This window comes from Ranitomeya imitator, chromosome 1 (genome assembly GCF_032444005.1).
Source record: "Ranitomeya imitator isolate aRanImi1 chromosome 1, aRanImi1.pri, whole genome shotgun sequence".
In the NCBI taxonomy this organism is placed as follows: Eukaryota; Metazoa; Chordata; class Amphibia; order Anura; family Dendrobatidae; genus Ranitomeya; species Ranitomeya imitator.
Genome location: NC_091282.1, coordinates 116,293,686 through 116,313,378, shown reverse-complemented (window position 1 = coordinate 116,313,378; position 19,693 = coordinate 116,293,686). Strand labels below are relative to the sequence as shown.

General features: G+C 42.6%; 1 protein-coding gene across 2 annotated transcripts in view; it reads right to left on the bottom strand.

The window, feature by feature from the left end:
• Positions 1-10,578: 10,578 nt before the first annotated feature.
• Positions 10,579-19,693, bottom strand: part of WDR41 (WD repeat domain 41) — a 60,083-nt gene continuing 50,968 nt past the window's right edge. For both annotated transcript variants that reach the window (XM_069749974.1, XM_069749979.1), the window contains 3 exons: positions 17,686-17,774; positions 14,190-14,323; positions 10,579-12,463 (listed from right to left, as the gene is read on the bottom strand). In XM_069749974.1, coding sequence (XP_069606075.1) covers positions 12,302-12,463; positions 14,190-14,323; positions 17,686-17,774 — 385 coding nt within the window. In that variant the 3' untranslated portion in view covers positions 10,579-12,301. The remainder of the gene's footprint in view (positions 12,464-14,189; positions 14,324-17,685; positions 17,775-19,693) is intronic.

Here is a 19,693-nt window from a genome sequence, read left to right as displayed (position 1 = left end):
TTTCTTCGAACGAAGCTGGACGGAACTTTCAGGGTAATAATAAATTTGAAACAATTAAACAAATACCTGGTGATAGAAAAATTCAAAATGGAAACAATAAAATCATGTGTCAGATCCCTTATCCCGTCTTGTTTCATGACTGTTATAGACTTAAAAGACGCATACTATCATGTGCCAATCCATCCAGAGTTCCGAAAATACCTCAGAGTTGCAGTGATGATACAAGGGAAATTAAAACATTACCAATACAGGGCTCTTCCGTTTGGTCTAGCCATTGCCCCGAGGGTATTTACAAAATTAATGGCGGAAGTAATGGCCCATATAAGGGAACAAAACATATTGATTGTGCCTTATCTGGACGACCTTCTAGTGATGGGCAGTTCCTCTCTACATTGCAGCAAGCAACTAAGCAGAGTGATGGTAGCCCTATCGAATCTAGGATGGTTTTTGAACCTGGAAAAGTCCAGACTTATTCCGTCTCAAGTACAGTTGTACTTAGGGATATTAATAGACTCAACAAAGCAAGAGTGTCGTCTGCCGGAAGGAAAAGTATCCAACATGATACACCTAGCGAATCATCTGAGTCTCTCTCCTCTGATCACGCTAAGGAAAGCCATGTCCATACTGGGGTCAATGACATCCTATATCCCTGCGGTCCAATGGGTCCAGAGCCACTCGAGAGATCTCCAGTGGGAAATACTAGAGGCGGTACCCCACGCAGGAGGAAATTTAGAGAAGCGGTTAAAAATATCCTCTCGGACAAAAGCTTCCTTAGCTTGGTGGACGGATCCGTCCAATCTCAGGAGGGGGGTCCCATGGGTGTGGCCGGTCTCTGTAATCCTGACCACAGACGCAAGTCCTTGGGGGTGGGGGGCCCACCTAAACAGGCAAATTGCCCAAGGTCCTTGGTCAGGGGAAGAAAAAGATTTTACTTCAAACATGAAAGAGCTTTTGGCAGTTCAGTAAGCCATCAATCATTTTTTAACATCCCTCCGTTCCCACCACGTGAGAGTACTGACGGACAACAGGGTGGTAGTAGCATATTTAAATCATCAGGGAGGGACGAGGTCTCAATCCCTAATGAAAGTGACAAATTTCATCATGTCACAAGCAGAAGCCAACCTGTCCTCCCTGACAGCCCTTCACATAAAAGGGTCAGAAAATCAAACTACAGATTTTCTAAGCAGAACTCAATTAAAACAGGGGGAATGGGAATTAAATCCAAAAATATTCAAACGCATAGTGGATCTTTGGGGGGCCCCGGATATAGATCTATTTGCAAACAATCAAAATCGGAAAACGGAGGCCTTCTGCTCGATAGATCCTCGGGGGAGTCCAGTGGCTATAGACGCATTGTTAATTCCATGGAATTTCCATCTAGCTTACGTTTTTCCTCCGATAGCTCTTATTCCCTTGGTCTTGAAGAAAATCAGGGAGGACAGAGCCAAAGTCATATTGATAGCCCCATTCTGGCCGAAAAGAATATGGTTCCGCCTAATGTCCATAGCGGATCCGTGGGTACTACCAGATATCCCAGACCTTCTGCATCAGGGGCCAGTGAATCACCCACAAATAAAAAGTTTACATATGACGGCCTGGCTTTTGAAAGGGAACTGTTAACAAAAAGGGGTTTTTCTTCTAATCTAATTTCTACCCTGCTGGCCAGTAGAAAACCAATAACCACCAGAGCGTACGGTAAAGTTTGGAAAAAGTTCCTCTCCACTTCAGGGGTTATCCTATCAGATCAAATCCCAATTCAAGAAATTCTAGAATTTTTTCAAAAAGGATTAGAGAAAGGCCTGGCAACAAACACTCTGAAAGTTCAGATTGCAGCATTGGGTGCCCTTTATAACCAGGATTTGCGGGGAATCACTGGGTAAAAAGGTTTATTAGAGCATCTACTAGGTCCAGACCAATTGTACATCTCACCTCTCCTTTATCTCAGGCTCCATTAAAAATAATATCTTTGAAAACCTGCTTATTAGTAGCCCTAACCTCAGCTCGCAGGATTAGTGATCTGCAGGCCTTATCAGCTTACCCGCCTCTAACCCAAATATTAGATGACAGAGTAATCCTTAAAACTGATCCTTCTTACCTCCCTAAAGTGGCGTCAAAATTCCACAGATCTCAAGAGATAGCCTTACCATCTTTTTGTCCTAAACCTAAAAACAAAAAAGAGGAGGCTCTACACACACTAGATGTAAAGAGATGTCTAACACACTATCAGCTACAAGGGAGTGTAGGAAAGGGAGAGCTCTGTTTGTCTGCTTTCAGGGACCAAATAAGGGTCACAAAGCATAGAAGGCCACATTGGCAAGGTGGGTAAGAGACGCCATCAAGATGTCGTATATCTCATCCGGGGAACAAGCTCCAGACACAATTAAGGCCCATTCAACCAGGTCGGTGGCAACCTCTTGGGCAGAACGTGGTGGAGCATCAATAGATCAAATATGTAGAGCAGCCACCTGGTCTTCCCCCTCTACATTCTTTAAGCACTATCAGCTTAATCTATCCTCTCCCTCAGACTTAACTTTTGGTAGGAGAGTTCTTGAGGCAGTAGTCCCACCCTAGATACTCATTCTTTGAAATTCTCTCCGTGGTGCCGTCATGGGGTAAGAGAATATCGTAGTTACTTACCGATAACGGTATTTCTCTGATCCCATGACGGCACCTGTATATTCCCTCCCTTCACGTATGGGTGTCCACACTACTAATATTTTAAGTCACGAGGTGTGCATAATTAAAAAAAAAAAAAAAAAAAAAAGGAGCTTATATAAGTTATAAATGTATAGTTATGTTTTTTTTGTGTGTATAATAACAACAAATTAAGTTACAGCAGAAATTCCCTGCAAGGCTCTGTAAACCAAACTGAGGTGGAGGAGAGGTCCCGCCTTTTTAACCTGTGGGTTTCCTGTCCCTGAGGGCGGATCCCTCCGTGGTGCCATCATGGGATCAGAGAAATACCGTTATCGGTAAGTAACTACGATATTCTTCACCATGGAAAGATTATATGATCATCGACCACTGATGTCTTCCTTGGATATCCAGATCTTTTTCAGTTCCCAAGTTATCCAGTGCATTTTTTTTTACAGAATGTACCAAACTGTTAATTTTGCCATATCTAACATTTCTGCTCTCTCTCTGATGGATTTATTTATTTTTCCTTCAACCTAATGATGGTCTGTTTCACTGCCAGCGAGAACTCCTTTGACCGCATGTTGCGGTTTCACAGCAACAGCTTCCAAATGCAAATGCCACACCTGGAATCAGCCCCAGACCGTTTACCTGCTTAATTGATGATGGCTTAATGAGGGAAAAGATCATGCAGCCCATTAACCCCTTAACTCCCCCCCCCCCCCCCCCCGCAGCCTGTTTTCACCTTCATGTCAAGGCTAAATTTTACAATTCTTACCAGTATCACTTTACGTGATAATTAGTGATGAGCGAGTGTACTCGTTGCTCGGGTTTTCCAGAGCACGCTCGGGTGACCTCCGCGTATTTATGACTGCTCGGAGATTTAGTTTTCATCACTGCAGCTGAATGATTTACAGCTACTAGCCAGCTTGATTACATGTGGGGATTCCCTAGCAACCAGGCAACCCCCACATATACTCAGGCTGGGTAGTAGCTGTAAATCATTCAGCTGCCGCGATGGAAACGAAATCTCTGAACACTAACTAATACTCAGAGATCACCCGAGCAATGAGTACACTCGCTCCTCACTAGTGGTAATACCTCTGGGACACTTCAAGAGATCTCAATGATTCAGAGAATGTGACATATTGTACTTTATGATAGTGGTAAAATTAGTGGTAAAATTTGTTCGATATGACTTGCATTTATTTGTGAAAATATCGTAAATTTGGCTAAGATTTAGAAAATTTCTCAATTTTAAAACTTTAAATATTCCATGTGTAGCTCTCTCCCCATCATGTGTCTCACTCATCATACTACATGTTTCTCTCTCCATCACACTCCAAGTCTCTCACCCCTGCTATTCCATGTCCATCTCTCTCCCCTGCTATTCCATGTGTATCTCTCTCCCCATCACGCTCCATATGTGTCTCACTCATCATACTACATGTCTCTTTCTCTCTCTCCCCCATCAGTCTCTCTCAGCCATACTAATGTATCTCTCACACCCCTCTACAATGCCTGGCCCTTCACTGCAGACCTGGAGCTCCTTCTTATCATACTGATGGAGGAGTCGCAGACAGCTGCAGCTCCGATAATGCTATAGTGCTGCTCCATACACACCAGATGTCTTCACTCTTCCTCAGGTCCACCATGCTGCTGAGCCCACTGTGTTCTGCTCCTCTGTAAACAAGCTGTGCTTCTGATGCAGTAACTGCTGGTGATAGCAGATCACAGGGCAGTCACACACAAAATGGCGCTGCCCTGTGATGCTGCTCTTCATTCTGCCCCAGGGATATTAGACCACCCAAAAGGGGAGGGAAATGGTGATCTAAGGAGTTACTGCCCCAATTTTTCAGCTAACAGTAAAGCTGGTAAGTCTTACTATAGCTGCTTGAGGTCTAAAACGGAAAATTCTCCCCCTAGTGGTAAATACATATATATGTAAAACAATATATATAATATTTTTCATATATTAATGTTTGCAAACAGTGCAAACATTGCATTAACACATTTTAATTACTATTTTAAGCTTAATTTCACAAAAAAACAAACTACAAGAAATCTGGTGGCACCTTCCCTTTAAACCAGAGCTATGTCACCCAAAATAGTCAATAAATAACATTTATGAGTATGACATGTCTACTTTATATATGCATTATTTTTAAAACTTTTTTTTTTAAGGAAGCAAAAAGGGTTAAAGGTTGGTCAGCAATTTATAATTTGTCCGACAAAATTTACAACACGATTTTTCTAGGGACTACAGCACATTTGAAGTGACTTTGGCGGCTTTATATGAAGCAAAGTACCCAAAAGTGACACCATTATAAAAACTGTACCCCTCAAACTGCTCATAACCACATCTAAGAAGTTTATTAACCATACAGGCGCTTCACATGAATTAATTCAATGTGGGAGAAAAAAATTTTTTTACTTTGGCTCCAATTTTTTTTTATTTTCACAAGGGTAACAGGAGAAAATGGATCGCAAAACTCATTGTGCAATTTCTCCAGAGTAAGCCGATACCCCATAAGTGTGCGGAAACTACTGTTTGGATTCATGGCAGGGCTTGGAAGGGAAGGAGCATCTTTTAACTTTATTCCAGCCATTTTTGTGTTTAAAGAGAGCAAACACCGTGTCGCATTTGGAAAGCCTCTGATGTGCCTAAACAGGGAAACCCACAACTGGCCATAGTTTGGAAATTAGACCCCTCCAAGAATTTATTTAGATGTGTGTTGAGCATTAGTGATGAGCGAGTATACTCGTTGCTGAGTTTTCCAGAGCACGCTCGGGTGATCTCCGAGTATTTATGACTGTTTGGTGATTTAGTTTTTGTTGACACAGCGGCATGATTTACGGCTGCTAGCCAGCCTGAGTACATGTGGGGGTTGCCTGGTTGCTAGGGAATCCCTACATGTATTCAAGCAGGTTAGTAGCTGTAAATCATGCAGCTGATGCAATGAAAACTAAATATCCGAGCAGTCAAATACTCGGAGACCACCAGAGCGTGATCAGGAAAACCCGAGCAACGGGTACACTCGCTCATCACTATTGAGCATCTTGTACCCACAGGTGCTTCAAAGAATTTTACAATGCTGAACTGTGAAAAGGAAAAAAAAAAAATATTTTCTCCACAAAAATGAAATGAGAAAATTAACCCCCAAATTTGTTGTGCAATTTCTCCTGAATACACTGATACCCCATATGTGGTTGAAAACTACTTTTGGAAGCACAGTGCAAAGTTCAGAAGGGAAGAAGTGCGGGTGGTAGAAATAAAAATTATATTTTTTAGCACTAAAATGTTGTTTTAGCACAAGTTTTTCTTTTTTCTAAGGGCTAATACCAAAAAATTAACCGCCCAGTTTGTTGTGCAATGTCTCCCGAGTGCACCAATACCCTGCATGTAATCAGGAAATACTTTTCAGACACAGTACAAAGCTGAGGAGGGAAGGAGCGCCATATTATAGTGCAGCTTTTACTGTTCTGGTTTGAGGGTCCCATGACCCACTGGGAGAAGCCCAGAGGTGCTAGAACAGCAGAAACCCCCGTAAGAGACCCCATTTGACAAATTACACATCTTCATGAATTCATCTAAGGGTGCAGTGATCATATTGACACCACAGGTGGGTTACAGAATTTTATACCATTGGGCAGTAAAGAAAAAATAATTACATTATTGCAAAAAATTTGTTTTAGTCCAAAATGTTACATTTTCATATGGGAAATGGGTAAAAAAAAATTGGGGAACCAAAATTTGTCACATGAATTCTAAAAGTGGTTTAGGCACACTGTGTGGATCAGAAAGGAGGGGTGCATTTGGATTTGGGAGCGCATAATATGCAAAATTAATTTTGGGGGGCGAGGAGCCATAGTGCTATTCCAGAGCCTTTGTGCTAACAGTAACGTGGAACCCATTTCCGTTAAAAGATGATGGGCCTGAGTGGGGATTTGTTTCTTTTTTTGTGGATTGAAGATTTTATTGAGAACATTTTACATAACGTTTGAGATCACATTTATCCTGCGCTCTATGCTGAGCACTTACATCGGAGTTTCCATCTAAATCTCAGAGTAACGTAATTCAGATGACACGCTTGATCAGTCCATTCACTATAATGAGGAAGCAGAGTTACTCTGGACTCCATCTGGCCTCTGTTTAGCAGTGTCTTTCTTTTCAGAAGTGAACAAAACTGGTTGACCACGCTTTTATGCACACTTAAAAAGATGGACACCACCGGATCACAGGCTAGACAATGTCCAAAGTGCCTCCCATCTCCATGGATGTAGTGTCTATTTTGACTCCACAGGTACTTTCCAGAAAAAAAAGTATGTGGTTGGTGTTACAGTGAAAATTGCACCTATGCCAGCTAAGTGCCTATACATGGTGCCCAGTTTGTGCTTCTGGAGGCATGCACTCTGTAAATTAAAAGGGTTCTCTCTCCTACAGTAATGAAACACGTGTGTATGCTAACTGCCATATAAGTACACTGAGGGAGTCAGAATAAGGGGGCATTTAGAAGTGCAGATTTCTTGTGGATTTTCTAAAGCTTTTGTGCTACCAGTAACATAGAACCCCCCACCCATTCAGTGTAATAATGCAGATGTCATCATTTGGAGTGCATCTGGCCTCTGTCCGGAGGTGTCTGTCATTTTAGAGGTGCACAAAACACTGGCCAACTGTTCTTTTGTGCATGACTAAAGATTGTACACTGCTGGGGATTGTTTTTTGTGGGTTGAAATGTTTATTGGCACTATTTTTAGGTGCATTTTTTTAATCACATTCTATAACAATTTTTTGGAGCCAGAATGAACAGCAGCAGTGCAAAAATTTGACATTCACAGTGCAGTATAAAAGTTTTATTCTTCAGGTCAGTACAATTATAGCAAAGCAGAAGTTACGTTTTACGTCTTACGTTTTGCTACTTTTGCGCACTGAACAATATTTTTTTAAATTCATGTTTATGCGTCATTATATTCTGAGACCTATATCTATTTTCCTGCCAACTGAGCTATGTCAGGGCTAGATATTTGCAGGATAAAATGACATTTTCAGTTATACTATTTTATTTTTTATTCACTTTTCTGATAGCCTTTTATTCCACCATTTGCATGCCAGTATGATGAAAAAAACCAATGTGACAGCTTTATAAATTGGGTCATTCTGAATGTGGCAATAGCAAATATTAGTCATTATTTATTATTGTTTATACAGTTTAAAAAAAAGAGTGTTTTTATTGGCATAACATTTTTCTGTGATTTTTTTTTTACTTATTCCCTCTACAGGTCTTCAACTGTCATCTATCTGATCACTATTTTATTACCCTGAAATACGTATGTATTATTAGACCTGTACCATATTAGGGTATCAGACCATACCTAGCAGACCTAGAAGTCATAGTCTGACCTCAATTGCCATGATTTTTATCAGCTTCTCGCAATCACTTAATATGGGTGTCAGCCAGTGCCTAGCAGCAGAGCAGCCTCAAGCTCAAAGGGGTGTCCCAAGGTCTACGAATAACAACCATGGTAACTTGATTTTCTAAGTTTTTCTAAAAATAACAAAATGTAATATACACCATGTTACAAATTATGGGACGTACTTGGACATTCCAACATGAGAACGATCCAAAACAAGGCCAAGTCAACCTGTCATTGGCTACAGCAGGACAAAGTGAAGGTTCTGGAGTGGCCATCTCAGTTTACTGACCTCAATATCATTGAGCCACTCTGGGGAGATCTCAAGCGCGCAGTTCATGCTACACAGCCCAGGAATTTACAGGAACTGGAGGCTTTTTGCCAAGAAGAGTGGGCAGCTTTACCATCTGAGAAAATATAGAACCTCATCCATGATGGAAATTATTGGCAATTATCAAGACACACTCAATAAAGGAGTGGTTCTGCAGGTGGGGGACCACAGACCACATCTCAGTACCAATGCTTTCTGGCAGATGTTTTGGTCACTTTTGAATGTTGGTTGTGCTTTCACACTCGTGGTAGCATGAGAAGGACTCTACAACCCACACAAGTGGCTCAGGTAGTGCAGCTCATCCAGGATGGCACATCAATGCGAGCTGTGGCAAGGTTTGCTGTGACTGTCAGCGTAGTGTCCAGAGGCTGGAGGCGCTACCAGGAGACAGGCGAGTACACCAGGAGACGTGGAGGGGGCCGTAGGAGGGCAACAACCCAGCAGCAGGACCGCTACCTCAGCCTTTGTGCAAGGAGGAACAGGAGGAGCACTGCCAGAGCCCTGCAAAATGACTTCCAGCAGGCTACAAATGTGCATGTGTCTGCACAAACGGTTAGAAAGCAACTCCATTAGGATGGTCTGAGTGCCCGACGTCCACAGAGGGGGTTGTGCTCACAGCCCAACACCGTGCAGGACACTTGGCATTTGCCACAGAACACCAGGATTGGCAAATTCGCCACTGGCGCCCTGTGCTCTTCACAGATGAAAGCAGGTTCACACTGAGCACGTGTGACAGACGTGACAGAGTCTGGAGACGCCATGGAAAGCGATCTGTTGCCTGCAACATCCTTCAGCATGACCGGTTTGGCAGTGGGTCGCTAACGGTGTGACATGGCATTTCTTTGGAGGGCCGCACAGCCCTCCATGTGCTTGCCAGAGGTAGTCTGACTGCCATTAGGTACCGAGATGAGATCCTCAGACCCCTTGTGAGATCATATCCTGGTGCGGTAGGCCCTGGATTCCTCCTAATGCAGGACAATGCCAGACCTCGTGTGGCTGGAGTGTGTCAGCAGTTCCTGCAAGATGAAGGCATTGAAGCTATGGACTGGCCCGCCCGATCCCCAGACCTGAATCCAATTATAGAGGAGTATACATGCAAGTGAGATCTACATGATATAAATATTTCTATCACAAACACATCTGGGACATCATGTCTCGTACCATCCACCAAGACACATTGCACCACAGACTGCCCAGGAGTTGGCGGATGCTTTTCTAAGTCTGGGAGGAGATCCCTCAGAAGACCATCCGCCGCCTAATCAGGAGCATGCCCAGGCATTGTAGGGAGGTCATACAGGCACATGGAGGCAACACACACACACACTACTGAGCATCATTTCCTTGTCTTGAGGCATTTCCACTGAAGTTGGATCAGCCTGTAATTTGATTTTCCACTTCGATTTTGAGGATCATTCCAACTCCAGACCTCCGTGGGATATTCATTTTGATTTACGTTGATCATTTTTATGTTTTATTGTTCTCAACACATAGCACTATATAATGAATAAAGATTTGCAACTGAAATATTTCATTCAGTGATATCTAGGATGTGGGATTTTAGTGTTCCCTTTATTTTTTTGAGCAGTGTATATATATTTATTTTTTGGTTTTACTTCAGACTTAAAAATACTAAAATCTCCATGTTTAAAGGATAGCAAATAAAAAATGCCACTAAAAAAACAAGTAAAAGTGCTATGAAATAAAAAGCTTGAAAATTCCTTTTGTCTGTCAAAAAAAAAGTGATTGTGAAGGAGTCTGTATACTGAACACAAAATTGAATCCAATCATCTCTGTAGATTTTCCAAACAACACCTTGGTGCGTCCTGGGAACAACGCAATATGAAAACACTTGGAAGGCGGGTTTTGGGCTATGGAGGCATCCTGGAGAAGCTATGACCATATATAGTTTGAAATAAAAAGCATTTAAAGGGGTTGTCTACTATAAAGGCATCCAGTGCAGTCTTGTCAATGTTTGCAGCTTATCCTTGCTGATGTGGTTGCAACACATGGCTGCTACTGCCAATCACTGGGCTTAGAGGAGGTCACTTGCAATTTTTGGATGACCGTTGAGCCTAGTGATTGGACTCGGCAGTCACATGCAATAGACAGATGTCCCTAAAGTAGCCAAGTCGGTAAAGACTTGGGGAACTGCAGAGAAGCGGTAAATAAGCAGGGCGGAAGCAATGACAATGATAACTCTGTTACTTTAGGAGCGCCGTCATTTCCAGAATTGTACTGTTTATTGGAAATTCCACCATATATCACGTTGGATCACTTTAGTCTGACACAGACACAGAAAGGCAACGATTTTAGGTGAAAAGGATTTGGGTCAATGTCACATATCAGTAAAATAAGTGTAATCACATCTGCAACAGCAAATAAACGTTCTTAAAACTTATATCAGAAACTATTCTAACACATGAGGCAGCATTTGTATTGTACAAATGCATTAATAAAACACAGAAAAATAATGGCAGCGACAGAACGAGTTGTGTCATCAGTAGCACATCTGTTTTCATCTACAACATGCGGAAAATGTTGATAAAGTGACAAAGCGGATGATTAACTTTGGGCTCTTGGAAGCAGAAAACAACATTTACTGAAGGAAAATATTGTAGAATGCGGCAATGACTAACGTAGATTTGAAAATGGCACCATTTATACAGTAACAGCTCACTGTAGCTCCCTTCTCCTGGTAATATTGTAATGCTCACAGTAAACCATTAGATAGTGCCCGTTTGGTTGTTAGAGATTACCAGCCCAAGATTATGTTGCAAATGTGAATAAGATAATATATCCAGCGCTGCACATCAATCAATATCCTTAAATTCAATGGGTTTTCCAGGCGGAGATGAAAAGTATGTAATCACTTTATGTGACTGCAGACTTCCAAATTTTAACAGTATAGGAAGTGCGCACTGTCACAAATCCTCAAATTCCTTGTTTGGGTGAATAGTTAGGTGACCGCATGTACGCGATTTGTAAACTTGTGGTCACATGCCAACTAAACTCCTGTGCTTACCCATTTTTCATTGAGAGAAGACCGGAGAGACTAGTTGGCACGTGAGCACAACTATGCAAATTGCATATAAAGGAGGCCACGTAATTGTCCACCTGAATGGAAACACTGGGGAGTTGTGACATTGTGCCTATCAAGCACAACGGAGCTTGGATGGGAGGGACCGTGTCTGAGTGTCTCTGATAAATTTGTCATAATTTACACCACAAAACCAGTGTAAATTATAACATCAAAGTATGTCTGTCCATGGCAATAGGATATCTATTGTGGTGGCACAACACCTGGAAAATTGGCCATGTATGCATTGCTTCTTAATGAATTTGGCACATTTTACTTCAGCTCACAAGACTGTTGTACAAAACACGAGTTTTGATTGATCCGTGCCCTAGAGCCTACTATACATGAAACACACAAGGCCACAGTCAGAAATCTTCCTCCTTTAGATTACTAAATCTTCCGTGTTTCCAATAACATTTCCATCAGTTCTCCTTTTGCTTTAGGGCATCCAGTACATCTTGCAATGCTGCACTTCTACAAGCAAAATCCTGATGTTCCATTTTCTAATTAATCCTGTTATATATCCAGGGTCCACAATACATTGGAAATTACACTTTATCTCAAATTCACTTAATGCCGAGTCTTTAGGAGAGAATCCCCCAATATCAGATCAAAGTCTGTAGCAGTTCATTTCCCCCATATTTTCCTGCCACCCAAAGCAACGTTTAGGGGGAAAGGTAAAAAATAAAAGGACTTTAAATAAAATGAGTAAGAACATTCAACACATCCATCACTGGCAGCATCATCTTATGATTGTAAGGATTTCTTTCTTAAAAATAAATTAACTCTGAAAATAAAAACAAGCTGCACACCAGGCGATGCGTGCCCTGACCCCTCAAACACTCCGTTTAATGTAGGGAAAACTTTGCCGGGAAGTCTTCATTTTGTTCTAGTTTTTGAAACAGCATTAGACTGCGCAGTCTGGACTCTCTCCTGCCTTCCTTCCATAGGATGATCAGGTGATCAGCGGAACACGTCACCAGACCATGATCTTGAAAATACAGGAACATCTGAATAAAAGAAAGAGGAAACAATAAAAACCTCAACACGTCGGGACAAAGGGCAACGTTACAATTAGTAAAGTAAATCTGTAATACAACTGGAGGCAAATAACGCAGGATCCACCATGGAAAAATGGGTGATATCACAGCTCACCTCCTCCCCTGCACAGTGACGTGTTACAGAGTGTGTGCTCATGTTTTCGGGCATCCATTTACGCAGCTTAAAACTCAGTGCAAGACGGCTAACCCCATTATTACAAATAAAATCATTAAAATGATTTAAATGGCAGCCCAGATTACACCTTTAAATGAGGAGGGCACCGTATGTCATCAGGCTCCCGCCGCACTAATTTAAATAAGTGATGTCGTTGCAATGTGCAGATCTCAGGCTCGAGGTCAAAACGCGGTGTCCGCCGCATGTTCTGGACCTTAACAATTATAACAATAGGTTAAAATTTTAAATCGTATTATCAATGAAAACAATCCAGTCCTCCAAATCATAGGAACATAAGTCCTTAAAAGTCTTGTTACATCTTAGTATACAAAGAAGACACGGAATCTCACTTCTCTCTATCTCGATCTGACATCCTATAACAGTCGGTACACTGATGAAGGTCTTGTGGTAGACCGAAACGTCTGTGAATATTGTACTATAACTGTTGACTGTATTAAAAATCTACTTCAATTTCTCCTAAAGTTCAGTGCCAAGTTTCTTTATCACACTAATTGGTTTGGGACCCTACTTGAGCACCACCCCAGCAGTGCCACGTCACATCACGACATTGTATAAATGAACATATGTTTCTTTAAAGATGCCTCAGCAATTTTTTTTCCTAATTATGTGTGTAATGAAGTATAAGTGTATTAAAATACAAACCAATCACAGTCTTCCCTGGTTTCCAGCACAGTGCTGGTCCTCTTGCGTCTCACGTGACCTAAGATCAGCCTAGGAGCTCTCACTAGGGTTTATGTGTCAACCAGAAGTTGCTTTCTCAATGTAAATCTATGGAGATTTGTCCTGGGTGTCAGTCTTAAGTTCCTTTAAATTGGATTGACTGGCGGCATGTTACAACTACCGATCGATAAAACGGTAGTTTACATGCCCGTTTACGCAGCCAGACCAATATAAATGACGCACATCGAGTGATCATTCAGGGCACATAGGCTGCCAAAGTTGTCAGCAGTGCAAGTCCTGTCTACACAGGACAATGCAACGCCAAAAATTATCTTTTTATGCTGCACAAAAAATAATTTCATATGATGAATGAGAGCGTTATTGGCAGCCTGTTTACAGCCTGGAGCAAGGTTTCTGGTGTGGTGCACAGAGACGCACGCAACTAGTCAGATGCTCCAAACTTATGAAAAAGCGTGCACCTATTCATCAATCCGGAGAGTCTGACGCTAGCACGACTCCTCATCAAGATCGGCCTGAACAACTTTGGTCTTGATGAATCAGGGCCTAAGTGTTGTGGTCACATGCTGTTTCTATGCCAAGAGACTCTTTCATTTTGGATACAGTACCTACCTTTCAAAGCATATTTAACACCGGCTGATAGAAATAAGGTAAAGTATCTAATACACGTTCCTTCTAAAATGAATGCTTGATGACAAAGACCCTTTACAATGCAAAAAAATAGCTAAGTAAGAAATGTTGGCATTAAGCGTATGAAATGTTGGCACCAAGCCTAACCTTACATATTCCCTCCTCCCCTAAGTAGATAACATCTGCCGTCACCTGTACAGAAGAGGAATGTCCAATCAGGTCACCGATCAGCTCCAGCGAGGCTATAATTCCAGGATCTGCAGCTTTCTTCACTGCGTGATTAGATGGTTTCCCTGGTTTTCCAAATCCCCACATACTGAAAAAGCCTAAAACGAGGAAAGCATTAAATAGACAGGTTAAAACTGCAGAAAACTAGAATGGTCACAATCCTATAAACACTAAAGCCGAAGAAGCCGTCAGTGAAACGCGCGTCGGGGCAGAGGGACGCCGAGGAAAGACCACACCACACACTTCCGGTAATGTGTATTTGCTTTACTCTATGGAGCGTTATCCTCGCATCTACCATTTTGGTTGTAAGGGCTTTCTTATATAGTGTACCATATGCCGCAACTGCCACAGCACATGATAGTCTAAGTTTTAGACATGAGTATACTATATGGCTAGTATTGGCTATGGTATTTCCCCTATCAGACCCAATTAGAGGTCTCTTTGTGTGGTATCTAGCTCTTTTCACATTCAGTCACACCGTAGTGTTACAAGATTTGGTGGATTTCCTATGGTTATGTCCCTCTTTTTATTGGATTTTGCACTTTTTTGTTATTTTCTGTCATTGTATGTTTAATTATGTTTTATTTTTGCTCAATGAATGATATTTTATTTAGAAAGCACCACTTGTTTTGGGATTTACTATTTAGTATAATCACCAAAAAAATGTGATTTATGTTTCTGGTATTTAGCGGCACTTGTATCCCCGGTTTAGGGGTATTCTATTGAGGGCAACTTTTGTGAATTATCCTATAAACACTGCAGAGATAGAGCGCGTGCAGAGAACACCGACCAAGGATAGTAAGTGAAGGGGTGAACTGCAGTAACAAGACAGGTTATCAAACTTGGGGTTATCCAACTTGGGAAATCGAAGGCTTAGGGGCGATATTATTACACTGTACAAACACGAAGGTTACATACAGATTCTTTACTGTAAGAGCAGTGAGATTATGGAGCTCTCTGCCACATGATGTGGTAATGGTTGATTTACTACAAAAGTACAAGGATAAGAGGAGGCCTGGACGCCTTTCTTGACAATGATAATATTACAGGTTGTGGGCACTAGATTCTGTGATGGGGCGTTGACCTAGGGAACTAGTCTGATAGCTTTATATGGAGTCGGGAAGGTATTTTTCCACTAATATGGAGCAGTTAGCATCTCATCTGACTCATGAGGTTTTTGCCTTCCTCTAGAGTCTAGACCAACATGTTAGTCTAGAAGTTAAACTCGATGGCCATAGGTCTATTTTGAACCTTAAAACTATGAAACTATGAATAGTAAAGGTGAAATATAAGAACATTTGTAATACATCTGATGGGAGAAGTCTTCTTATTTCTACACTTATTAGCCACTTCTTTCTCTCCCACCTGAACTCATCATTGATTCTGAATAAACAGCACAAATCCATTTTGGTCAAAGCAATCATGGAGCAATCAGACTACAGCAATCTATTGAACTCTATTAAGAAGGCAGGAGGTGGTAACAGTGAAAAGTTGAAAGGCAGGATGCTGCCTTCTAGTAGGTGTTTATTTCACCTAAGTGCTGGATTCACAGTTACATTTCTCAGTACTGCTGTATGCAGCGTTGGACTGGAGCACCTTGGGCCCACCAGAGAAAACCATTCTTAGGGCCCACTATGTAGCTATATAGAAATAAATACAAGATCACCAATTGTGTGGTAAAACACGCTAATATCAGGGTATAATATAAGGTAGCACACGTCTTAATTACGCTACTACATTGAAATGAAGTCATTCCTCTCCACGCCCATGGGGGCGTTGGTAAGCATGAATATTCATTCCACTTTAACAGAGGGAACAGGCTTAGGCTTCCTGTCACCCGATGCTGCTCCGCTGGCACCGGGGGCCCCATAGCAGCTGCGTGGTGTCCCGCTGTTAATGACACCCCACTGGCTGGGGGCCCCTGGAGCAGTGGGGGCCCTAGGCAGCTGCTGGCCCTGTATGCCAGCAGGTGTCAGGGCCTGGGCCCTCCGGAGAATCCTCTGATTCTCCGGTGGCCCAGTCCGACCCTGGCTGTATGGTGACCTACATGTTGCTACTGCTACATCTGAACATGCATCACCAAGCAGCAAAAAGAGGACTTGAAAATCCACCCCAAAAAAATTGAAAAACCAGCAAAAAAAAAAGGCAGAGTTGTTTACCTGCTCAGGCCTCCAGACAAATGCACTCACAGGATGCAGTGGACCCACCTAGCAAAGGTGCAAAAATGCTGATGAGACAACCACTCACAGCCTGCGGTTGTTTGGCATATTAATGCAAAAAAAAGGTCTGTATGCAGCACTGTTCACACACAGGCGATGCAGAGCATCTGGCTTACAGCCTATTGGTGATGCCCATAATATTAGATTAGGCGGGCTGCCCAGTGCTATCCAAAATGCATCCTGTGTGAACAGACACCACAGGACTCGCAAGTGTGGGGACCCTTGACGCGAGTTTTGAGCTTGCATACTTTGGCCATAATACTAATGCCTCACATATTTTTGTATGTGTTTTTTGCACTTTATTTTTCAGGGTGCAGATGGGCCCAGTTGACTCTGTAATCTGTGCTGTATAATCCAATAATATCATACGGAAAACAATATCTAAACCATACTGCCTCCTATGGAATTATAAATAATCATGGCAAATACAAAGCCCCAAAAGTCCAGATAACATAACGACCTGCTAAGGTTGACATGGCATGCCTAAAATAAACACGTAGGGTCAATATGGTCAAAAAGGTGTAAACTGGGGAACCCAAATCAAAAAATTGTCAGAGTATGAGAAAAGAGGGTGCATGGTATATCTGCAAGGAAAGGAGAATGGAGGGGGCAATAGAGCAGATAAAGGATCCGTAAGAATGATAGAGGTCCTGGGTCAATAGTAAAGCCCTGTATAGACTATCACTGTCACTCACGTAAGTCCGAAGGGATATAGAAAAACCATCGTAGGATATAACCAAGAGCAACAAGGGTGTGAGGAAAAAGCCCCACGCGTATCGCTGTTACAACAGCTTCATCAGGGGAAGTGATTACATTATGTATTTCCCATGGTTGCCTTGTCCATTATAGAATAAGGGATCTCAGACTATTGTCTTTGACGTTGGTTGGACTGAATGGCGTATAAATATAACCAATGAATTTACACCCAACTTGCAACTTTAATATATACTTTTGATATAAATTCCTCAAGAGTAACCGGCATGGCTTACTTCCAGTAGACAGAAACTTGTCAGGGCCATGTGATGGACACGTGCATGGCCCGTTACCCGACACTGCCAGTAGCTGTACTTTATGCAGCGGGATGTCAATCACATGGCCAGGACTGTCTTCAATATACGTTTCTGATGAATACAAAGGTCATGAAAGCTTCTGCTTCTTCATCTACAGTATAACTATAGCTTGCCCATTAGATAGATGCAGAACATTTAAGAGTATGGATCCATAAACGGTGTATACTTCACCTGCGGGAACAGACTCTGCCTGATACTGTGGTTTTGATCTTAAATCCCATATGCGGACACTGCCATCCTCCGAGCAAGATACCAACTGTCTGGAAGACGGAACATTACACATACATTAAATATTATTCTGGCCCGAGATCAATAATAAGATTAATGTAAGAGCTCATCATAATCGCTTTCTCCAGCTGGTTATTTACTGTGCAATAGAACAACCAAAGACCCACATAAAGGGCTTTAACATGAACTAAATCTACTACCTATCCTCAGAAGAGGAGATAAATGGGGGTCTCATACCTGGGACACACTCACTACTAGAGTCCTAATCCATGGTTCTTCTTCACTGTGGTCGGAGACTGGATGCAATGGCATAATAATGTGTGCACATTGCCGCTCCAGGCACTGTCCATGGCACTGACGGATAATGCGGTCAGTCAGCAGCGAGTCAGAGCATCCATGCCACTCTCTGACTGCAGTAAGGTGGGCGATTGGGACCCCAGTTCTAGTAATCCAAATTTACCCCACATTTGTCCTCTAATTCTGCTGTGAAAAGGTTATAAATGTATTGCAAAATCTGCAAGAAAGTTAACCTCAAAGTTGCAACTTAAAGAGACAAAACCGACTTTGAGGGATAACTTATGAATATACTACAACTTTTTCTGTAAGAGAAATATCAATTTTACTCATTTTCATAAATGAAATTTCCGATGTGTACACTTCTGGGAAAACAACATGGTCTGGAGCAGAACTTCTTTCTAGTTCTTGATGAAGCACATCACATCTCTCAAGTATCTCAGACACAACCGAGCTAAGTCCTACTGTTCTGGGAAGCATTGCTTGTGCCCCAGCATAAAAGATTCATCACAGATGTGTCAGCTGGAAGCCACTCTCCAGAGCAAACCTACAGGAACTGGCAGGCGAAGAACAGCGCACTTAGAACTTTCTACTTGAGGCAGGAGGATTAGAAATGTGAGAAACTAAACGTCACTCATCTAACTTAAAAGGAACCCGTCTCCAGGATTTCGCAATATAAACTAAAGGCCCCGTCACACATAGCGACGCTGCAGCGATACCGACAACGATCCGGATCGCTGCAGCCTCGCTGTTTGGTCGCTGGAGAGCTGTCACACAGACCGCTCTCCAGCGACCAACGATCCCGAGGTCCCCGGTAACCAGGGTAAACATCGGGTAACTAAGCGCAGGGCCGCGCTTGGTAACCCGATGTTTACCCTGGTTACCATCGTTAAAGTAAAAAAAAACACACGCTACATACTTACCTACCGCTGTCTGTCCTCGGCGCTCTGCTTCTCTGGTCTGGCTGTGAGCACAGCGGCCGGAAAGTAGAGCGGTGACGTCACCGCTCTGCTTTCCGGCTGACCGGCGCTCACAGCCAGACCAGAGAAGCAGAGCGCCGAGGACAGACAGCGATAGGTAAGTATGTAGCGTTTGTTTTTTTACTTTTAGGATGGTAACCAGGGTAAACATCGGGTTACTAAGCGCGGCCCTGCGCTTAGTTACCCGATGTTTACCCTGGTTACCAGCGAAGACATCGCTGAATCGGCGTCACACACGCCGATTCAGCGATGTCAGCGGGACCTCAACGATCAAAAAATGGCCCAGGCCATTCCGACACGACCAGCGATCTCACAGCAGGGGGCTGATCGCTGGTACGTGTCACACATAGCGAGATCGCTACTGAGATCGCTGTTGCGTCACAAAACTTGTGACTCAGCAGCGATCTCGCTAGCGATCTCGCTATGTGTGACGGGGCCTTAAGGCCATCACCATTAAGGCCACTTTTACAGCATTCTAGTAAACTGTGTATAAGTCCCCAATCCCCCTGCAAATCACCTAAAAAAACTTTTATAATCTCCCCATACATCGCGGTCCGGTCCGATAGGCGTAGTTGATCTTGCTTTGGTGCTTCCTCCTCTGCTTCATAGGGATTGTGCATCCTACGTCATCCACACAGCATCCCTCATTGCACTCCCCTGCCGGCATACATATATCT